General features: G+C 48.6%; 1 protein-coding gene across 3 annotated transcripts; it reads right to left on the minus strand.

Moving 5' to 3' along the window:
* Positions 1-833: 833 nt before the first annotated feature.
* Qprt (quinolinate phosphoribosyltransferase) lies at positions 834-17,680 on the minus strand. Of its 3 annotated transcripts, none has more exons than XM_063226819.1 (5): positions 17,534-17,680; positions 2,208-2,743; positions 1,902-2,009; positions 1,387-1,518; positions 834-1,317 (listed from the first exon to the last, which is right to left on the minus strand). In XM_063226819.1, exons 1-5 carry the CDS (start codon positions 17,544-17,546, stop codon positions 1,111-1,113), a joined length of 996 nt encoding a protein of 331 aa, XP_063082889.1. In that variant the 5' UTR covers positions 17,547-17,680; the 3' UTR covers positions 834-1,110. The 3 variants fall into 3 exon arrangements, with proteins under 3 accessions (XP_063082889.1, XP_063082888.1, XP_063082890.1); XM_063226818.1 differs by lacking the exon at positions 17,534-17,680 and adding an exon at positions 10,770-17,478; XM_063226820.1 differs by lacking the exons at positions 1,902-2,009; positions 17,534-17,680 and adding an exon at positions 10,770-17,470.
* Positions 17,681-21,588: the final 3,908 nt, after the last annotated feature.

Raw genomic sequence — 21,588 nt, forward strand, 5'->3', positions numbered from 1 at the left:
TGAATGATGACCAGTGCTTTGTTATTTCTTGCAACCTCTTTCACATATTCAAAAAGATGTTTCAAAATGAGTGTGGTAGTGCATACCTATAGTCTCAACTACTTGGGAAGCTGAGGCAGGAGGATTGCTTGAGGCCGTGAGTTCCAGGAATCTACGATTCTGAGACCTTAAACAACAACAAAGACTATTGTTTTTTGTCTCTCTCTCTCTCTCTCTCTCTCTCTCTCTCTCTCTCTCTCTCTCTCTTTCCTGTCCTGGGGATTGAATTTAAGAGTGCTCTACCACTGAGCTATAACCCTAATCCTTTTCATTTTGAAGGGGGGCCTACTAAATTCCTCAGGCTGGCCTCAAATGAGATCCTCTTGCCTCAGCCTCCTGACTAGCTGAGATTATAGATGTATATCACTATGCCTGGCTGGTTTGGGGCTTTTTTTTTTTTTTGAGACAGTCTCGATATGTAGTTCAAGCTGGCCTTGAGCTCACTTTGTAGCCCCGGCCAGTCTCTAACTTTCAGTGACCCATGTACCTCAGCCATTTGAGTGCTGGGATTACAAGCATGGGCCACCACCCCAGTTTCAGCATACTTTTTTTTGGTACTGGGAATGGAACTCAGAACCTTGCAATTGCCAGGCAGGCGTTGTGCTGTTGGGCTACATCCCTGACCCTCAACCTACATTATTATCAACTGTCTTTGGGTTGTCCACACAGGCCAAGCTGGCTTCAGGATTCCAGCCTCCCAGTTGACAGGGGTCTCATGAAATGCCACTAATTAAAGGAACATCCTGACTTTATAAGAGACAGTAGGCAAAAAATATGCTCATCATGTGCTTAGATGAATTAGAGTAATTTCTTTACTGACCACTTATTATGTGGTACTTATCAGCAAGAGACCCCAAAAGGCTGATCATTTATTAGACCCATTTTCAGATTAGGAAACTGAGGTGAACAAGGGTGAAGTCAGCCTTGGTGGGTCACACAGCAGTAGGCAGCAGAGCAGGCTGAGCCTGGGCCAATTCTGGTTATATCCTGTTGGCCACTGAACCTAAAGATGTGTGACCTGAGGGTCCTCATGAGCCAAGTCAACCCACAGCCCTGGCATCCTTTTCAGCTTTAGAATTGGGGGGTGACAGCTTCTTCAGCAAACAGCTTGAGGGAAAAGTCGAGGGCTGGGGCTGCCTGGGTCAGCATCCCCAAAGAGATGACATCGACATGGGGCCCGCAGAACTGGGGCAGGTTGTTCAGGGTGATGCCCCCGCTCGCTTCCACAGCCACCTGTGGAAACTGGGCCTTCAGCGCCGCAGCTGTGGGGTGCAGCTCCTGCAGGACACAGGTCAAGAGCAGGTGAGAGCCACCCACACGCCCTCCCCGGAATTAGACCGGCCTCACCTCAGGCTTGAAGTTGTCCAGCATGACCAGGTCGGCACCCGCGTGGGCTGCCTGGACCGCCTCGTGCAGGCTGCCGCACTCCACCTCTACCTTGAGCTCAAAGCCTGCTGCCAGCCGGGCACCCCGCACTGCCTGTGGGTGGCATGAGGGGAAACATAGGGAGCTGGGAGCAGTGTTCCAAACACCAGGCATGGACAACGAACTTGAGATGGATCAGAAAACTGGATGACCAGATACTATTAGGTTAAACAAGAGGAATGATCACTTTCATGGATTGAAAAATGGTCCTGAGTTCAATCTAACTACTGTTTTCAATATTAAAACTAGAGACAGTCTTCAACAACTGCCACAAGCAGGTATAGTGGTACATGCTGGTGACCCCAGCCCTTGGGAAGCTCGTAGAGAAAGGACTCAAGTTTGAGGCCGGTCTGGGCTACACAGCACACTGGGGAAACAGGCCCAGCAAATCAAGTAGTCTCTACAAGGTCCCACCACCTCTGGCTGCCCAGACTAGCCTTTAACTTGTGATTTTTCTGTCTCAGCCTCCTGAATTGCTGGGAGTACAGGCATATGGCCATGGTGCCTGGCTTCTGTCTTTTGCTCTTGACCATCAGACCAAGCAGCTGAAAAAAGAAGAAAAGGAAGCAAGTCTGCCTTACTGCCTTATATTGGAAGGGCTGGACACAGAAGACCTCTGTCCCTCACCTACCTGCCATGGCTCTTCACCAGGAAGTGGCTGGTAGCCACTGGCAGACGGTGGCACTGTGGTGAGAGTGGGGATTGGGATATAGTGAGGACAGAATTCTCTGCCAGACACGCACCTTGTCCACACTGCCGGCTGCCACGATGTGATTGTCCTTCACCATCACCAGCCCGCCCAGGTCGTAACGGTGGCAGGCAGCACCACCGGCCAGCAGCCCGTACTTCTCCACCAGCCGGAAGCCTGGAGTGGTCTTCCTCGTGCCGGCCACACGCCCTGCCCAGCCAGCTGCCTTGGTGAGTTCCACAGCTGTGGCAGCAGCACTGGCAATGCCGCTGCAGCGGGCCAGCATGTTCAGGGCCACCCGTTCCCCCAGCAGCAGGTGGTGGGCAGGGCCCCGGACCTCTGCCACCTTGACCACAGGTACCAGCCTCGATCCCTCAGGGAGGAACCAGGAGACCTGGCAGTCAAGCTGGGCAAAGATGGCATCAAAGAAAGGGCGCCCAGCCAGGACGCCGGGGGATTTGGCCCATAGTGCAGCCTGTGAAGGGACAGCTCCAGTGGCCAGGGCTGCAAAGTTGAGGCCTGGGCAGTCCTCTTGGAGCCAGCTGTCGGCCAGGGCTGCCAGTGTGGTGGGGGGCAGCAGGAGCGACAGGCCTGGGAGGGAGAAAGACAGACAGTTGCTGTGTTTGGATGCCTCCATGTGTCAGGGGAGGCAGCCTGCTACATCAGGCATCAGCCAATCAGAAGAGGATCTGGATTCTAGGGCTGGCTAGGGAAGCAGTGGCGCTGTGCAGCAGACAGACAAGGTTGCCAAATAGGGCAGGAAAAAAAAACACAACTTAAAGTTAAATTAAATTACACTAGTTTAATTTAAAATTCTGACAAGCATTAGATAACTTCTGGAAAACAGGACATGAACCTAGGAGTGGTGGTACATGTCTATAATCCCAGCACTCTGGGAGGCTAAGGCAGGAGGAACACAAATTCAAGCCCAGCCAGAGCAACATTTCAACTTTGTAAGATCCTATCTCAGAATCAAAAATTAAAAAACAGCTGGTAAGGCTGGGGATTTAGCTCAGCGGCATAAGCGCCTGCCTTGCAAGCAGGCAGTTGTGAGTTCAATCCCTGGTACCGATAAAAACGAAAAAGACAAAAAACAAACAAACAAACAGCTGGTGATGTAGGTGTGAAGGTCCTGGGTTCAATGCTCAGTACTGCAGGGAAAGAATGTGTTCCTTCCTGTCAGGCCATACTTTCTGTTCTCAACCTTTTTAGGTTTTTTTTTTTTTGTTTTTTTTATACAGAGTCTCACTATGTAGTTCAGGCTGGCCTTGAACTCACTTTGTTGCCCAGGCTGGCCTGGAACTTCAGCAATCCTCCTGCCTCAACCTCCAGAGGGCTGGGATTGCAAGCCTGTGCCACCGTGTCTGGTTTTTACTACTTTATTCTCATGTTTTAAAAAATCAACAACATGGGATCAATTTTCTTAAATTTTTCAATGTGTAGAAGTCTTGATGGCTATAAGCACACTGCAGAACAGATCTCTAAACCTTTTTCCATTTACAGAACAAACTGTGTACTTACCCCTCTCCTCAGTACACTGAAATCATCATTCTACTTTCCGTAGAATGAGTTATTGTTCTTTTGGATTTTTTTTTTTAAAGTTTACTTTAGATAGTCAAATTGCTGAGTGGGAGCTGGGTGCTGTGGTGCACAACTGTAATCCCAGCTACTTGGGAGGCTGAAGCCCAGACAATTTAGGGAGGCCCTGTCTCAAAATTATGAAATGGGAGTGAGGCCATCGCTCAGTGCTTGCCTGGCTTGCACAAAGTCCTGGGTTCAATGTCCAGTATGGGGGGAGGGAGGGCTGAAGCCCTCCAGCGGAATTAGAGCTTGTGTGTCTTCTTCGCCCCGGCCTCCTCTATACCGCTCCAAGCACTGTACAGCTGGAAGCGCGTAAGACCGTAAATTCGGAGCCGATGCAAACGACCTCGAGGGAAAGGCAAGTGGGCGCGGGCGCGGGCGCGCAGCAAGGTGGCGCCCAGGCGCGGCTGTTGAAGCCCTGGCGGCGGCTCTGCTCTGCTGCCCCCTCCCAAGCCCAAGAGAAACTGCCACAAACCTCCAGGTCTCTGGAGATGAGGCTGTGCGACAACATGGGAAAGAACGCGGGAAAACCGAGTCCAAGCGCCCGTCCTGCGAGACTTAGCTCCCGGGGCTTGAGCGAGTCCTTCGCTAGGAAATAGGGCAAAGGATTCGGGGATCCCTAAGGCCGTCCCAGCCCGAGCGCAGCCACTGAGAAGCGGAACCAGACGCGGTGTGACATTGCCATCTGTCGGCCAGGAGAGGAGCTACGGCCTCGTGGGCGCCGGAACCCTCACCCTTGGCTTCTCAGAAACCCAATTAGCGAGCGCGGGTGTGCTGGTGCACACGCGTGGACACACACACATCCAGACGCACGCACATACACTCACGTGCACATACACAGACACACTCACATTTACACACAGACACACACACAGACACACACACACACACACACACACACACTCTCTCTCTCTCTCTCTCTCTCTCTCTCTCTCTCTCTCCACATCAAGGGCCAGACTGCTCTGCTTGGGTTGCTCTTTCCTGGCCCTTGTTCCCCAATCTTCAATCCAATATTACACTCAGTCTTCTATCTTGCTGCTTCTATGAGATTTTGTTTTGTTTTGTGGTTTTTAGAGACAAAGTCTCACTATGTAGGTTACTATGTACTAGCTTTGAACTCACTGAGTAGTCTAGGCTGGCCTTGAACTCATGGCGATCCTCCTGCCTCTGCCTCCCCAGTGCTGGGATTTTAGTCTTGCACCACAGCCTGCCTCAGACTGCTTCTGAACCAGTCCTCAGTGACCTCGCCCTGCCCCCTTCCCCCTGCCACTCTGACCCATCAATGAGTCTAGAATGCCTACAAACTAAGTCCCTGTCCCGATCTTCACCATCCAGCTAGAGAAAAGGCCTGGATCTAAACTACAGGGACCCAGAGCTCCTCCCACTCAGCTCAAACTCAGGGCAGGGATGGTTAATAAAAAAGTAAATTTGAACCCTTCAACTGCAAAATGTTGGAAAAAAGAACTATGATACATTTATGAAATGGAATTCTACTCTGCAATACAATCCTTAATTGCCCAGGCTGGGTTTGAACTCATAATCCTCCTGCCTTAACCTCCCAAAGTGCTGGACAATTCTTTTTCCCTAGAAAAGGAAACTAGAGTAACAGAGACCAAAGGGCTGGGAGCCTGGCATGTAGAGGAAGCTGACTACAGGGCAGCACCAAGGAGGTGTCTGAGCAATTCTGCTGTTCTATATCTGGTCTGTGACTACATGACAAACTCAGAACTGTGCCAACCACCCCCAAAAAGATGAATTTCATCTGGGCATGGTGGTGCACACCTGTAATCCAAGCACTTGAGAGGCTGAGGCAGGAGCATCACTGCAAGTTCAAGGTCAGCTTACATAACACGACCTATCTTAAAAAAAAAAGAAAAAGAAAAAAAGGTGAATTTCACTCTATTATTATACTATTATACTTCATATATATTATTATACTTCATTACTCATGTCTTTAAAAGAAGAGTAAATCTGAATGGTTTACTAAAAGTTTCTTTCCTTCCAAACCCCTAACAGACTCCCCAAATTTTTCAGCTAGGCCTTTACTTTTGGACTTCTGTGCTTGTCTTTAAATTATCAAGTTTTAGCAAGAATCCTACGAAGTGAGTTTAGCCACAATCCCCACCCTCCATATCTGATCACCCTCAACATCGTACCCAGCCTGGGTCCCTCATCAGGCCTCTGTGAGGTCCTGTCAGCCTGGCCTGTCTCCAGCAAGCATCCTGCTGGGTCAGGGCAGCTGGCACCCTCTCACACCCCCGTGTCCTCTCAGTGGTCTTCTGCCACTCTCCACCCTCCTTCCCAGGCTATCAACCTCCACCTGCCACCCACACCCCACACCACCCAGAGTGGAGCCCAGTTCAGTACTGGGATAGTTGGCAATGTGCTCTGCTTTTACCAATATCATGCCTGCCTGTTTCTGGCCTCCTTTGCTAACTCCCCTGCTGGAAACCCCACTTGCACAGCAATAGCTCCAGCTCTCTTGACATCTCTTCATTTTTCATTCATTCTTTTGACAAATCCTTGATGAGCCCCTACTCTGGGACAGGTGAGAGTTGCTGGGTTGCCATGGTGACAGAGTGGGCAGCCCTGTCTTTACCTTTCCGACCCTCACTCGGGATGTTGCAAGGTCTAAATAGAAGCCCCTTCCCCCCCTCGCCCCTTCACCTCGTCTTTCTCACCTCCCTTTCTCAGTGGGGTGCACACAATGCTACTATAGCAGAGCGTGGGCTCTCAGCCCTCGTGCTCCCTCGTGCTCACTCCACACTGTGCTCTAAGCCAGACTGTCCGGCCGTGGCCACTGAGTTTTCTGCAGCACCTCTAGTGCCCAGCACGCTGTACCATACACACCTACAATATGTATAGGTCAGATGGTCAAATATTAGCAATTTTTGTTGTTGTTGTTGTTTTTGGTCTTTTTCCTTTTTATCAGTACTGGGGATCAAACTCACGACTGCTTGCTTGCAAAGCAGGCACTTATGCCACTGATCTAAATCCCTAGCCCCAATATTAGCAATTTTAAATTGTTTGGGTCCTCCACTTCAACCCAGTACTGAGGACTGAATCAAGGCCTCTGTACCAAGCTGTATCACCAGCTTTTTTTTTTTTTTTTTTTTTTTTTTGAGACAGCTCTTGCTAAATTGCCCAGCCTGGGACTGAATTTCTAATCCTCTAGCCTCAGCCTCCCAGAGTGCTGGAATTGTGCCTAGCTGGGTGTTATTTATCTTCTCACCAAAACTTTGATGAAACTTCTCCATCCAAGGGGTCTGTGGTAAAGAGACACAAAGCAGACTTGGAGGCTGCGCTACCTAGGTTCCAGTACTGGCTCTGTAGCTTTTAGCTCAGTGATTGTGGATCCGTGACTCAGCCTCTAGCAGCCTTAGGTGCCTCCTCTGTAACAAGGAGCAAAGTGAGCTCATAGGATTATTGTGAAAATAAGTGCTAATGTTTGCAGAGCCCTGGAGAACACTGTCTGGCACACAGTAGGCGTGTTTGCTAAAGAAATGACTGCACATTTCCCTAGCACAGTGGGGATGTAGAGGAAGGGATGACTCAGTGTCCCCGAAGCAGGGTGCCAGGCAGAGGTGTGGAGGGGGCGAGACATCTGGCGCTGGAAGGCAGGTGTTCAGGGCTGAGGGCAACGTGTCTGTGGGATTCACGGTGGGAGGTGAGGCCAGGGTGCAAAAGGATGAGCCCTCTCGGCTGAGGAATCTGGACTGATCCCAGCATCCATCTGAGAGCTGTGACTAGGATTTTTCTAAAAGGGACCCCTCTACCACTAACTGGAGGCAAAGGGAGGCTGAGGCGATTGCCTGGATCAAAAGTGCTAACGCCCTGAACTCAGCAGCAACCTTAGGAACAGAGAGCAGGGCCAGATGTGAGCCATAGCTGGGGGTGGGGGAAGGTGCACCGGAGTCATAGCTATCAGACGGAGAGTCCTTAGGTCTCTATCTCGGGTGGCTGAAAGCTAAGAGAAGGAGTAGTACTTCAAGAGGAGGATGCAGACTGGGCGTATTGGCATACATTTGTGATTCCAGTACTCAGGGAGGCTGAAGCAGGTAGGCTGCAAGTTCGTTCAACCCGGGCAACTTAACCACCTAAGACTGGCTTTAGATTTAAATAAAGAAGGGCTGGGGCTGGGGATGTAGCTCAGTGTGAAGGCCCTGGCTTCAGTTCTCAGTACTGCAAAAAGACAGAGAGAAGAGGGAGAGAGAAAAAAAAGACAGAGCAGAGGGGGAGATGGAAGAGAGGAAAGGGGAGAGGAGGGGAAGAAAGAGGGAAGAGGAGGGGGAACAAGGAATAGGAGAGGAGAGGGAGGGGAGGGGACAAGGAGGGGGAGGGGAGAGGAGGGGAAGGGGAGGGGAGAGGGAGAGAGCCACAAGAGAAGGCAGTGACCCGCACTGCAGCCAGTGGGTGTGGGCAGCTTACTCTGCCTGTCCTGTCCTCTGCAGCTCCCCATGGGGATTCCCATTTTTCAAGCACAGAAACTGACATTCAAAGAGTTCCCCATTGGGTACCTCCACAGCAGGACTATCTGAAAGCTTGGGGCCCACTGCAGCCCAGTGAGTCATAATCTCTGGGTGGGTGGGGGGTTCCCAGGAATTTAGGTTCCAGAAAAGTCACCTCCCTGCCCCACTGTGACTCTGATCACATAAAGTTAAGAAGCAATGTTTATGCTTGTGGTGCAGCTCAGGGGTAGAGCACATATTTATGCACATGAAGCCCTGGGTTCCATCCCCAGCACCACCTCAAAAAAGGACAAATATTCACCTTAGACCACACTACATTTGGTCCACTTCTATGACATAAAATACCAGAAGAGGTAAATAGGTAGACACAGACAGCAAATTAGTGGTTTCCAGGAGCAGAGAATAAACTAAAAGTGGCATGAAATCTTATCTTGTTTGTTTGTTTTTTGAGACAAGGTCTCATTATGTATTCAGGCTGGCTTTGAACTCAGTATGTAGCCCAGGCTTTGCACAGTGATCCTTCTGCCTCAGCCTCCCAAGTGCTGGAATTATAGGTATGCACCACCACACCTGATGAGAGTTTTCTGTTTTATAGTGACAGCTGTACAGCTCAGTAATTTACTAATAACCTTTGAGTTGTACATCTGAAGAAACAAACTGATGCTCTGATGAAAGACACAACAATTTTACAACCTTTGGTGAACCAATGGAGCCAATTAGTGAACATCAAAAGTCCGTATGAAGAAGATGAGGGAGGATGTGATCAAACTCTGTCCTGTGTTGCCTGGCAAATGTGAGGTCAGTCTTATGCAGTATGCAAATACCACAGTGAAAACATATTCTGTGAAATGAATGTACACTAGTTGTTTACAGGAAGACAGATGGTCAGCTGCTGGACGTCTCCTGACAGAAGAACACACTACCATCTGCGAGTGGCTCTGGCCAAAACATCTGAACCTGAGTCAGATCACACTTCTAGCTGAAGCCACCCATTTATAAATAAAACAGCAAACAACAAAAGAAAATCACAGGACAGTGGATCATGTTTTATGCCTCAGGATTTAAACTGGCAAAATTCAGACTACAGGAAACTACCAAAAACAGAGTAAATGTGTCTTTAACATATAAGTTGTAAGGAAACACAAGATTAAAACAATCCCAAAACATGCACTAATGGATCACAGTGCATAGATCTTATTTGGATTAAATTTGTTGTTGCTGTTGTTATAGTTTGTTTCTGAGACAGGATCTCAATATGTGGTTCAAACTGCCCTGAACTCATTTATGTTACCCAGGCTGGTCTCGAACTCACGGTGAGCCTCCTGACTCAGCCTCCTGAGTTCTAGGATTACAGGAGTGTGCCTTCCTCCTCTTCTTCCTCCTCCTCCTCCTCAACAACCGCCCCCACTACTACTACTATTTCTTCTTCTCCTCCTCCTCCTTCTCCTTTTCCTCATCCCTCTCCTTCTTCTTTTTCTTTTAGCTATTCAGTGCTGAAGATGGAACCCAGAGCCTGACACATGCTGACCAAATGCTCTACCATTGAGCTGAACCCCAGTGCTGGTTCCTAATTCAAACAAACTGAAAATATTTATGAGACCACCGAGAAGCTGGCCACTGATAGAAGTTTTGATAATATGAAGGACATTTTTAAAAGTTGAATCATGACAATGATCTTGTGTCTGTATTACCCAGAAAAGTCTTTCTCTTCCAGCTAATGCATGCTGAGGTAAGGATGGGGAAAAAGAGTTGGGAGCTGGCTTGTTTCATGTTAAACTAGAAGGTAGAAAGTGGAAGGAGTGTGAACAGCCCTGAATAGCTAAATCCTGATGGGAGGGGGCTGGGTGCATGGGGTTAGCATACTTCTCTGTCTGCTTTTGTGTATGTGAGAAATTCACTGAATTAAAAAAGTAATCCCAACACTCTGGGAAGCTAAGGCAGGAGAACTGTGAGTTCCAGCCCAGCCTGGGCTGTGGAGAGCCCTTCTATATAATTGTATATAATTCTATATAAATTTTATAATTTAATTTCATAATTAAATTGTAATAAGGGCTCATGCAGTACGCTGCCACACAAGCTGGCTGTGGTATGCAGAAGCATAATTCTGTGTGCCTCCATGGTCCTCTGATGGTGCGACACCATCCTGGTTCCCTGAGAACCGAGTAATAATAATAATAAAATGGTCTCACCTGTGGGAAAGGGCACACTCCTTGTTAACCTGCTATCTCATCCCACTGTCTACCCACCCACACAAGAGCCTCCTTTTTTTTTTTTTTTTTTTTTGTCTTTTTTCGTTTTTATCGGTACCAGGGATCGAACTCACGACTGCCTGCTTGCAAGGCAGGCGCTTATGCCGCTGAGCTAAATCCCCAGCCCCTACAAGGGCCTCCTTGGCGTGAGGTCAGCACGCAGCCTGAGTCATCAGATACACCCCAGCCTCCCATTATTGTACGCACCCAAGAAATAATGGCTGATTCCAGTGTCTGTATCTCTGCCCATCTTGAGGCACTGATCTCCTTGCCTCCCTGCCCCCCCACTCCCCCTCACCCTTTTTTTTTGAGGCTTACCAGGCAAGCACTTGAGCTGCTGAGCTAAATCGCCAGTCCTCACCCCCACCCCATGCCGTTTTAAATCACTACATTTGTTTTTTTCTCCATCCTTCGCCATAGCTCCCTCTACAGGTAGTTGAAGATCTCTACTTGGTTCTCCATACTGGGCAGTTTACAGTTTAGGAAGACCCCTGCCCTAAAAAGGAGGAGGAAGAGACTGGGGTCTCACAGTGAAGGCCCTTGATTCAAACCCTAGTACAAAAAAAAAAAAAAAAAATGGTTAAAAGATAAGGAGAAGAAAAGCTTTTTTTAGGGTGGTACATATGGAAAAAATAAGGAATATTTTTTCTGTACTCTAACTCAACACAGGACATGTCCATGTGTCGGTCTTTTCTCCATAGCAACTGATTCTCCAACACCCACAGGGTGTCCTACACCAACCAGAGTTCATGCCCAGCCCTTGGGTTAATGCTCCATTCTGTAGGGTAGACCCACCCCATTCAGACGCCCATGTGGAATGCTAGGTCCACAAGGCACCCATAAATCAGTGTGGCTATGAATCAGAGCTTCTCCCGCCCTCTGCTTAGGTGCAGGATTTACTAGGGCAACTCACAGAACACGGAAAAACAACTTCCTTGTTACTGCTGATTTCTTCCAAAGGATATTTTAAAAGAAACGATTGGCCAGCTGGAGGTAAGAGATGCACAGGGCAAGGCGCAGGGAAAGGTTATGTTGCCGGCTTTGTCTCCAAGTGCCACCCTTGTGAGCTGCAATGTGGAAGCTCTTCAAAATCTGCTGCAGAGGATTTTTTGGTTTTGGCTCTACCAAGGACAACTCAGAGTCATGCTCATGCTAGATGAGCGCTCCTCTGTTGAGCTGCACCTCCAGCCCTTGTTTGGAGGGTTTTTATGGTGGTTTCCTCATGCAGGCATGATGGTTCATTAACTCAACCTCCAACCCCTCTCCACTCTTGCTTCATTTTCTGGTGAGCCACACCAACCCAGGAGCCTGCCAGACTGAGCTATCAGGAACCAGAGTCAAAACCAAAATCAGAACAAAAGATCCTGTTAGCACCTCCAACGCTCAGGAAATTACAGAGATTTTAGATGTTCTGTGCCAGGAACCAGAGAAGACCAAAATTTATAGTTTTTATTCTAGGTCACAACAGCATAGAACAGAACAGTGATGATTAACTGAGTGGTACAATAGACTCATGGAGAGATTTTGGCCAAATGCTCATTCATCCCTGGGCCCCAGGGCTCCACCCTGGGAGATTCTGATATAACTGGTCAGAAATGTGGCAAAAAGTCCCATTTGTACCGAGTTAAGAGATTCTGAGCACAGGAAAAGAATAACAGGCACCAGACATATGTCAGACAGTTGCCATATTTATTGTCACAAATCCTGCCCACAGTCCCTGAGGTAGACAGCATTTATATTTATAGATAGAAAACCAAATTTCAAAAACATAAAGGGAAACCGGGTGTGGTGGTGCATGCTTATAATCCCAGCACTCAGGAGGCTGAAGAAGATAGATCACTGAAGGTTAGAGACCAGCCTGGGCTACATACCAAGATCTCAACAAAAACAAACAAACAAACAGAAAAGGAAATTAACTAAAGAGCAGAGTAGAAAATGATAAAGCTAGAAAGTAACAAGCATGGACCCCACCATCCTGACTGCTTCCACCTGCCAGCTTTCCCTCCAGACCCCATCTCAGAGATCTACTGTTTTGATTGCCCAGCGTGGAGACTGCCCCATGTTCCACTTGTGCAAAGTAAACAAACACATCTGGTTTTCTCAGGCCCTGACTGGCTCATGCATTTCCAACGAAAAGGATTCCTGTGTGTGGCTTCAAGAATCTGGTCTCCTCAATTAGCAGCTGTCCCTGAAAGGCAACGATTCCCTCTGAAGAGGAAAAGCTGTCTGCACCTGCAGGAAGGAGCCTGGCATAGAGTGGCACTGCCTGGAGGCTGGGGTGGGCAGTAGCTGTGCAGGAGGTGGCTACACGTGGACGTTCTTCCGGGAGGCCTGCACTTCTGAGTCTAGTTTCGTTTCGTTCTGTGGGATGTATCCCTGGTCTCTCAAAGTAATACCTTTATAACTGGTTGTTTGTAGTGAATAAAACTGTAATAAAGCTGGGCAGGGTGACACACGCCTATAATCCTAGGACTCCAGGAGGCCGAGGCAGGGTGATCAGAAGACCATACCCAACCTGAGAAATTTAGCAAGATTTTGTCTCAAAATAAAATATAACAAGACGGCTAGGAACGTAGTTTAGTGTGAAGGCCTTGGCTTCAATTGTCAGTACAGCAAAATAAAACAAAAAGGCGGTTGTTTTTCCCCCCACCCCCAAGGGGCAACAACAGTACATACATTTGTGCATTGTCATCCCCAAATCACTCATCAGGAGCAAAGACATCAAAGCAGTTGTTTCTGAGGGAATCCGAAACATGATATCCCATGCTGGAACATTTTCTGCTCTTCTTTCCTCTTTACAAATAATGCAGAGACACAGAGAGCTACCCATGCTGACTGGTAGATGACCACCACTGGTTGGCTCTTCCCACCACTGACCTTTCTGTCGTTGGGTCTTGCTGGATGGTTGACTGATTATGATTATGTTTTCTGTTCTCCCTAACAGTGGCTCCTTGCCAGCAAGACCACATCAGCATCAGAATGTCCATCCCTCTGTCTCTCTTTCAATCATTTAACCATTGTGTTGGAAATGCAATAGCAAGCCAAAGCATGAACCAACTGATCAAATCTAGACTTACTTTGTTTTTGTGGCACTAGGAATCAAACCCAAGACCCTCACACTGAGCTACATCCCAGTCCTTTTTGTATTTGAGACAGAGTCTCACTAGGTCAATAACTTGCCCAGCCTGGTCTCAAACTTTCATCCTCCTGCCTGTTTCCCAGGTTGGCGGGACTGCAGACCTACACCAAGCCTGGCTCAGAAGTTCCTTCACTGTGTGGCACAGCAAAGGTTCACGTACCTGAAATGGGCAGAACCTGCTTTAGCTCTTATTCTTCAACAGATAGCAGCTTAGATGAAGCTGATCAAAGTATTCTGTAGCTGAAGCCCAACAATGATATTTTCCACAATTTATGGGAGAAAAAGAACCTAAATGCATATAAATAATTCATTTTAAAGTGTTTGCTCTTACACCTTATTCTCAGACCATGGTGCTTGATTCCTCTTATCTACAGTACAATCTGGGATAGCATAATGTACAGGACAATAACAGCTAATACATATACAGTCCTTCCTAGGCACCTTCTAAGTATTTAAATGTATTAACACATTTAACTCTCACAATTACCAACTGTAATTATCTCCATTTTACAGATAAGGAAATGGAGGCACAAAAGTAACTTACCCAAAGTTCAGAAGCCAGGAAGTGTGGAGTTGATGTCATGAACCCAACAAGCTAGCCCCAGGGTTGACGCATCCACCACACCTTAGCACATTGCCTTTTTTTTTTTTTTTTTGGTACTAGGCAGGCACTTGTGCCACTAAGCTAAATTCTCAGCCCTTGCTTTTGTCTTTCTGAGACAGGATCTCCTGATGCAATTTAGGCTGGTCTTGAACTCACTATGTAACCCAGGCAGGCTTCAAAGGTATAGCAATCCTCCTGCCTCAGCCTCCTGAGTTCTGAGATTACACCAGAGTGCACCACCACACCCCACTACTGCCTTGAATCTCAACATAAATAACTTATAGTTTTTCTTTGTTATATTGATATTCACAAAGTTCTGCAAGCCCTGCCCAGGAGGGTTCCAGGGCTGGGCTTTGGAGTCAGAAATCACTGGCACTAGGTGACCTCAGGTCAGTTGCCAACCTCTCTGACAGTCAATTTAACATTTTCCTGGGGAGATCACAGGGTTGCCTGCTGTGAAGACAGAGTGAAGGAATTCACAGAAGATGCCTGAACCATAGCCTAGCCAGTTGTGCTTGAACCCAGATGTCCTAGACACACCTTTGCTCTCTCATATACATATTGATTCACTCTACCAACAGCAGATGGAGACAAAGGGTGGTCAGCACCACAGCTTCCCCTGCTGCTTTCCCCTCCCTTTTTTCTCCCCAGAGGAGAAATGACTTCCAAATTGTGACCAGCAGATGCCCCAGCACCCAAGTGCTAAAACCATCCACAGAATTTGGCAGAGAGGAGAGGAGCTGTTATGCCAGTGTGAGAGCAGCAAGAGGCTGGGAAAGGCAGCGCTGAGGATGGTGGGAACTGATGGGAGAGGCCGCTCAGCAGAGGGGCAGGCACACGCCGTGCAGGGCAGCTGCTTTGGGCTTTGTGGATGGCCCCACATCACAGCCTGTGAGGCAGGAGGGGAAGAGAGAAGGCAGAGGCAGGAGCTGAGGCTACCACAGCCAGGCCTACTAGGAGAAGCCAGAGCTAGAGAAGCGAGAGAAGGCACTCTTCTCATTGGTGCACTGGAAATCCTACAGAATTTTGATCAGCAACCACAGGATCAAAAATGAATTCTGAGACCCAGTGTGGTGGCACACAGGCTGAGGAGGAAGATCACTGCTAGTTGGAGACCAGCCTGGAGTACATAGTGAGTTCAAGGCCAGTCTAGACTACATAGGGAGACCCTGTCTCAAAAAAAAAACAAAAAGGGTGCTTTGATAGTTAAACACTACACTTATGTCTAAGGTTCCTGGATGGGAGGCCGATGAGGAGACTACACAAGAACCATGCGAGGAGGGTATCTCTCCCATGGCCAAGAGAAAAGGGCCCTGCCACACCCACCTCCTTGGCCCTGCCTGACCTCTGCATTCACGCCAGAAGGCGGCTTCTGTCCCAACTCCAGGCCTGTCCTTTCCCCTTGCCAGTGCCCACCCCAACTTGTCTGCTCCCTCCTGGCAGATTCTCAAGGTCAGTGACCCCAGTGCCAGCCCTTCTGGCTCTGCCTGGAAGCAAAACTCAGACACTGTAATACAAAGCTGCTCCCCCAAGCTGCTCCCTCGAGGAGAAGGCCAAGGCCAGGAAAGGAGCAGAAAGGAGTGTGGGCTAATCCCCTGAAGGAAGAGCCCAGAGGCCACATCAGCTGGATCCTGGGGTGCAAGGAGAGTGAGTGGTCCAGGTAAGTATGGGGACCAGGAAGCAGGCACAGAGACGGGGACATCAGAAGAAAGAGCTGGAGGCACAAGACTGAGCTTGATGATCAGGAAGGGGCCAGGGACACAGGTTTCCGAAATGCAGCTGGGAGGGAGCTCAGGTAGCAGAAGTGAGGAGGTGGCATCACCAACCTCACTGCTGCAGGCCAGGGCCAGGCTCTGTGTGCCAGGCGCTTCCCCACAGTGCAGCGAGAAGGCACCATTCCTACTTTATCAGTAAGGAAACTGAGGCACGCAGAGACTAAGCATTCTCATTTAAGACACATCTAGCAGGTAGCAGGGCTGACACCTAAACTCGGGTTTCCAGCACTGACCTCTTTTTCTAAAGTACTGTATGTGATGGGAGTCAGAGGTAGGGTATCTCTGACAAGCATCCTTGATGTTGGGGGGCTTTATTTACTTTTTTTTTTTTTTGCTCGGCAGTACTGGGGACACACCCAGGGTCTCACACTGAACTACATCTGCATGCCTTTTCTATCTTTTATTTTGAAACAGGGTTTTGCTAAGTTGTCTGTACTGACCTAGAATTTAAGATCTTCCTGCCTTGGCCTCCTGAGTAGCTGGGATACAGGCATCTGACACTGTACCCCAGATTCATTTACTCTTAAGAATATGGATCTTATGAAAATCATAGACCTCTTTCTTAGAAAAATGCATTGCCACTTTCTCACAAAGACATAACTTCATATATACATTTTGGGGTTGTGGTGCTCCCCCAAGGCCCACCCATGTGTTCCCAAGTAAAGAAGCCCAGCCCTAAAGAATCAGTTCGAGCCCCATAAAGCCAGTTCCATTTTCCAGATGTGGAGACCTGGATCCTGCAGATTCAGTAACATGCCAGTGCCTGAGCAGCTGGGAGTCAGGCCAGGCCAGCATTACTTCAAAAGAGAAAGTCACCAAGGAAGTGAAAGGTGCCCAGAGGGGCATCCTGCAGGGGACCCCTGGAGCAGGCGCCACCACCAAGTAAGTGGAGCTCACAGACACTCCAACAGAAAGGTCCAGCCTGGGGAAGGAGATATGAGCTCAGCAAAGGGCCTCCTGCACCCAGGCCTGGCCAGACGCGTCCCCATCATCTATCTTTCTGATGGCCTTTCACGCAGGGAATATTGCTGTCATTTTTACTGATACAAGAAAATGAGGCTCTGAGAGCTCAGGGATGGGCCTGAGGCCTCAGACCTGTCCCATTGGGGCCCTGTGACTCCAAGCCTGGCCTCTCTGCACACACCAGCTCACTTCCTCGGATTGAGGACCCCAGCCCCTCCCCCCAACATCAGAGATGCAACTGGACTTTGTCTCTGCTGCTCCTGACTGACCCGCCAGCAGGCAGCCAGCAGGCAGCAGGGGGCAGAGTCCGGAGCTGCTCCTCCATCCAGCCCCCCACTACCGGCTCTGTGTGTATCCCGGAAAACAGGCTTTCTTAGGCCTTCTCCCAGGGCTCAAGGCCCCTTTCTTCCCCAGAGCTCACTGTTGACCCAACAAGGAAGGAGAAAGGCCAAAGCGATCTCTGGGGATCCCTCCAGGGCAGATGAAGGCAGAAGTGGGAACAGAGTAGATGAGAGGCCAGAGGAAAAGGATTTTCCAGAGGAGGGCAGGGGACAGAGATGGGGGGGGGGTGCATGGATGCAGGGAAGAGGTGTCCCTTTACCTTCAGTGTCCATGGTGACTTGGAGCGGCTAGGCTAGTGTGTCCCCTGCTCAGAGCCAGTGTTCCTGGCGACCCAGGGTGGGGGTAGGGCTGCCGGAGGGAGGAGGAGCCAGGGTCAGCTCCTCCCAGAGCCAGCTCCCCAGGCCCGCCTGGACCCTTAGGCTGTGCATGCCCTAGTGGGATCCCTCTTACAGAAGGGGCCACCCAACCCTCCTCGCCCTCCCCCAGGCTGTGCAGCTGTGAAAGCAAGAATGTGTTCCCTTGTGAGGCCAGAAAGCCTTTTTGATGATGAACTAGGGAAATCGGGGGCTGTGGACCTGGGTTCAGGTCCTAATCCTATTCTCTTATCTCAAATACTGAGAAGGGAGGAAATTCTGCCAAGTGACAGAGTAGAAACTTCACAAATGCTCACTTCTTTTTTCTTCCCTCTTCTGGAGTGTTCTGGTTTCCACACATAGCCCGAAGTTCATGTGCTAGAAATTTAGTTCAGATTCATAGGTATAAAATACTTGGAGGTGGTGTGGTAGGTGGCGAGTAGGGAGCCATGAGGCACGGAGGGCATCAGAGGAGTTAGAAGAGGGAAGGAGAGCAGATGCTTGCTGACCCTGCTTGCTCTATGATGCCCTCGGTTGTGCTGTGAGGCAGAAGGAAGCCCCAGCCAAGTGCCAGCTCTCAGCCACGTGTCTGTGCAGCCCACAGAACATGAGCAACAGGTTTCATTACAAGTCACCCAGTGATATTCTGCCGTGTCAGTGCAGACCAGGGTTGGGCTTCTGAATTAGAAAAACCTGGAAACTGTCAATAACCTGACAGGGACTTTAGGCAAGTTCCTGTCCAAGACCTGACATGGTTTCCACTGCTTCATGGGAAACTTTTCTTGCACACGGGGAAAGTTGCCAAACCCTTGGCATCATCCAGTCCCCTCTACTGTCTTTCTGTATAGCCCTGCACTGGGACCCAGGGTGAGACTGGCTCAGACAACCAGGGAACTGAATTCCTGTCAGTGCAGGGTGCACAGAAGTGATGGGTGACATCAGACCTAGTCTACCCCGCAGAAATCACACATCCGCCTCCTCTCTTTCCTCCTACCAGCTGGTTAAAAGCAGAACATGCTGAAGCCCTAAAACAATGACAGAGCCACAAAACAGAAGGTGCCTGAGTCCCTAGATGACCTTGTGGAAGGCACCCCCCCAGATACCAGCAATGAAATGTTACATAAGCAAGGAGAAAACTTCTCTTGAGTTAGACCACCAAGATTTAGAGTTCTATCACACTAATAATCTCTCCACACAATAGTAAATTATATGATTCATCCATTTCTTTTTCTTTTTCTTTTTCTTTTTTTTTTTTTTTGGTACTGGGGATCAAACTCAAAACCTTGCGCTTGCTAGGCAGGCGCTTATGTTGCTAAGCTAAATCCCAGGCCCGATTTATCCATTTTTATATTATAACTTTATTAAAATTACTATTCAAACTGAGCATAGTGGCTTACATTCTTTTAGTTCCACTACTTGGGAAACTGAGGCAACAGAAATGCTTGAGTCCAGGACTTCAAGATTAGCCTAGACAACAGAGCAATTCCCTATGTTAAAAAAAAAAAAAAAATTAAAGGAAAAAGAAAATTCCTATCTATAATCAGAGAACTTTTAAATCTATATCTCCAGCCATGCATTCCCTCCTAAGCTCCAGGTTTATATTTCCATCTCTGAAATATTTCTCTTAACTTCTTTATTGTGTGTTTGGTTGGTTTTTTGAGACAAGCACCTGGGAGGGGGACGGAGGCATGAGGACTGGTGCAAGTTCCAGGCCAGTTTCAGTGGCAGTTTCAGTCTGGCCTTGAACTTGCACGGGTCCTCATGCCTCCGTCCCCCTCCCAGGTGCTGGGATTATAGGCATGAGCCATCTTGCTCAACTTCCTCCTAACATTTCTACAATTAAACTCATGTTTTCCCTAAAAACCAGTCAGCCCCCTGTACTCCTAGATGTCCTCAGCCTCCCAAGATAGAAACACTGAAGTCATTCTTCCTCCATCCCTCGGTGGCCAATTCGTTCTAAAGCCTTATTCTCTTACTGCCCTCCTCCTGTCTCAGTTGTGGCAGAACAACACTCCCACTCAGCACCACACTCTGAAGGACGTCCTCCTCACTGATGAGGTGAACACCAAGGGCATGTGTATATTTTATTTATTTATTTTTGTCTTTTTATCAGTACCGGGGATTGAACTCATGACTGCCTGCTTGCAAGGCAGGTGCTTATGCCACTGAGCTAAATCTCCAACCCCCCCATGCGTATATTTTAAATCATCTTTTGTTCATTCATTAATTCATTTACCCTCCACTCAGTAACTACCTGCAAGCAGCTACCATGTGTCAGCCCTGGACTTGGGAGCTACAGAGATGACATGCAGCTTTGGAGGTGCTGCTCCACTAATGAGGGCCACCTTCACACAGATCAGCCATCCATGCTGTTTTTTATTTTTTTGTTTGTTTGTTTTTATTCTTACCGGTACCAGGGATCAAACTCACAACCACAGGCTTGCCAGGCAGGCAGGCGCTTACACCACTGAGCTAAATCCCCAGCCCTCAATCCATGCTGTCTTACAGGCCCTGTGGGAATGGAATGTGAACCCCAGGTCTCTTAGGACTGGGGACAGGACAGGAAGCTTCACAAAGCCAGTGATATCTGAGCTGAATCTTGATGGTTGAGGAGGAATCTGGAGACACCGCTGGGGACAGGTGGCAGTGGACGGCCAACACAGTCACCTCTGTTTCACCTGTGATCTCGGCCAAAGCGCAGCAGGCTGTCCTGATGCCACAGTACTTGGGGGAAGTTAGAGAGGGGTTCACCCTAGACCCCTACACATGAGCAGTTCACAGCACGGTTTCCTGTGTGAATCCAGGGTCACTGCTGAGCTCAGGTGGTGATACCCACGACAGGGGGTGGCTGGACGTGCAGCTGAAGATTCACTCCTTTCTCTGCTGCTCACTTTCTGCTGTGCAGCCTGAGTCTGAGATTGCTCTGTGGTCTAAGGGGTGAGCACTGTGCCCTAGTGGCCCCACCCCAACCCAGAACCAGAATGGCCAGACACCCACAGTGTAGGTTCTTCAACCTAAGAATCATTTCAGAGCTTGGCAGTTTTCCTTCCATGTTTATTTGGTCAGTTTTTTTCCCCCTTCAGGAATCACAGGACCTTTTTTGTTTGTTTCTTTGTTTGTTTTGAAGACAGTGTCTTGCTATGTAGTTCAGGCTGGCCTTGAATTCACTATGTGCCCAGGCTGGCCTTCAAATCAAAGCAATCCTCCTGCCTCAGCCTCCTGAGTGCTGGGGTTACAGGTGTGCACCACCATGCCTGGCTCACAGAACCATTTAACTACCCTGCATTCCCCTCTTGGCTTCCTCACAGCCACAGCACAGTCTGCCTGTGGGCGCACAGTAGGGTGAGCTTATGGCCCAGGGGAGGAGTTTGTCCCGAGGAGTCCATCCCTCCCTCCCAGGTGCTGCCACCCCAACTGGACAGATGTGGTCAGGGTCAGAAACCAAGATGCAAGAAATAAGAGATACAAATGTACAATTTCAGAAACAGAAAGTTCTTAGTATCAGGTATGGGGACCCTTTTTCTGGTCTATAAAAGTGAGTTACATTTTTATAGATTTCTCAAGATCTCCCCATCCAAATGCTTTTATCTAGAATTTTCATTTCAGATGACAAAACTTTATTTGCAACTATGATCTTAATGTACACTTTTGAGAGTATAATAGGAACATGTATTTTACAACATAAAATGAACTGTAATACACTGTATACGAGGCATGTGTGTGTGAAGTGTTAGTTAAAAACCTGAAGTATAGTCAGCTATGATGGTGTACACCTGAAATCCCACTGCTCTGGGAGGATGAGGCAGGAGGATTGCAAATTTGAGCCCAGGCTGGGCAATTTAGTAACTTAACAAAAACCTGTCTCAAAAGTAAAAAATAAAGAGAGATGGGAATGAGCTCAGTACAAAGGCCCTGGGTTCAATGCTTAGTATTAAAAAAGAAGAAAACCTAAAATGTGCTG

This window comes from Cavia porcellus, unplaced genomic scaffold (assembly GCF_034190915.1).
Source record: "Cavia porcellus strain 051 isolate PalLab524CR breed Dunkin Hartley unplaced genomic scaffold, mCavPor4.1 scaffold_16, whole genome shotgun sequence".
NCBI lineage: Eukaryota > Metazoa > Chordata > Mammalia > Rodentia > Caviidae > Cavia > Cavia porcellus.

Bases quoted from the DNA above. Each gene is read 5' to 3' on its own strand.
- Qprt (XM_063226818.1), bottom strand. From the start codon at position 10,869: ATGGCGAAGGATGGAGAAAAAAACAAATGTAGTGATTTAAAACGGCAT. The intron at 1,519-1,901 runs GCTAGTCTGGGC...TGCCACCCACAG, and splicing joins AGAAAAATCACAAGTTAAAG to GCAGTGCGGGGTGCCCGGCT. The intron at 1,318-1,386 runs GTGAGGCCGGTC...TGTGTCCTGCAG, and splicing joins TGGACAACTTCAAGCCTGAG to GAGCTGCACCCCACAGCTGC.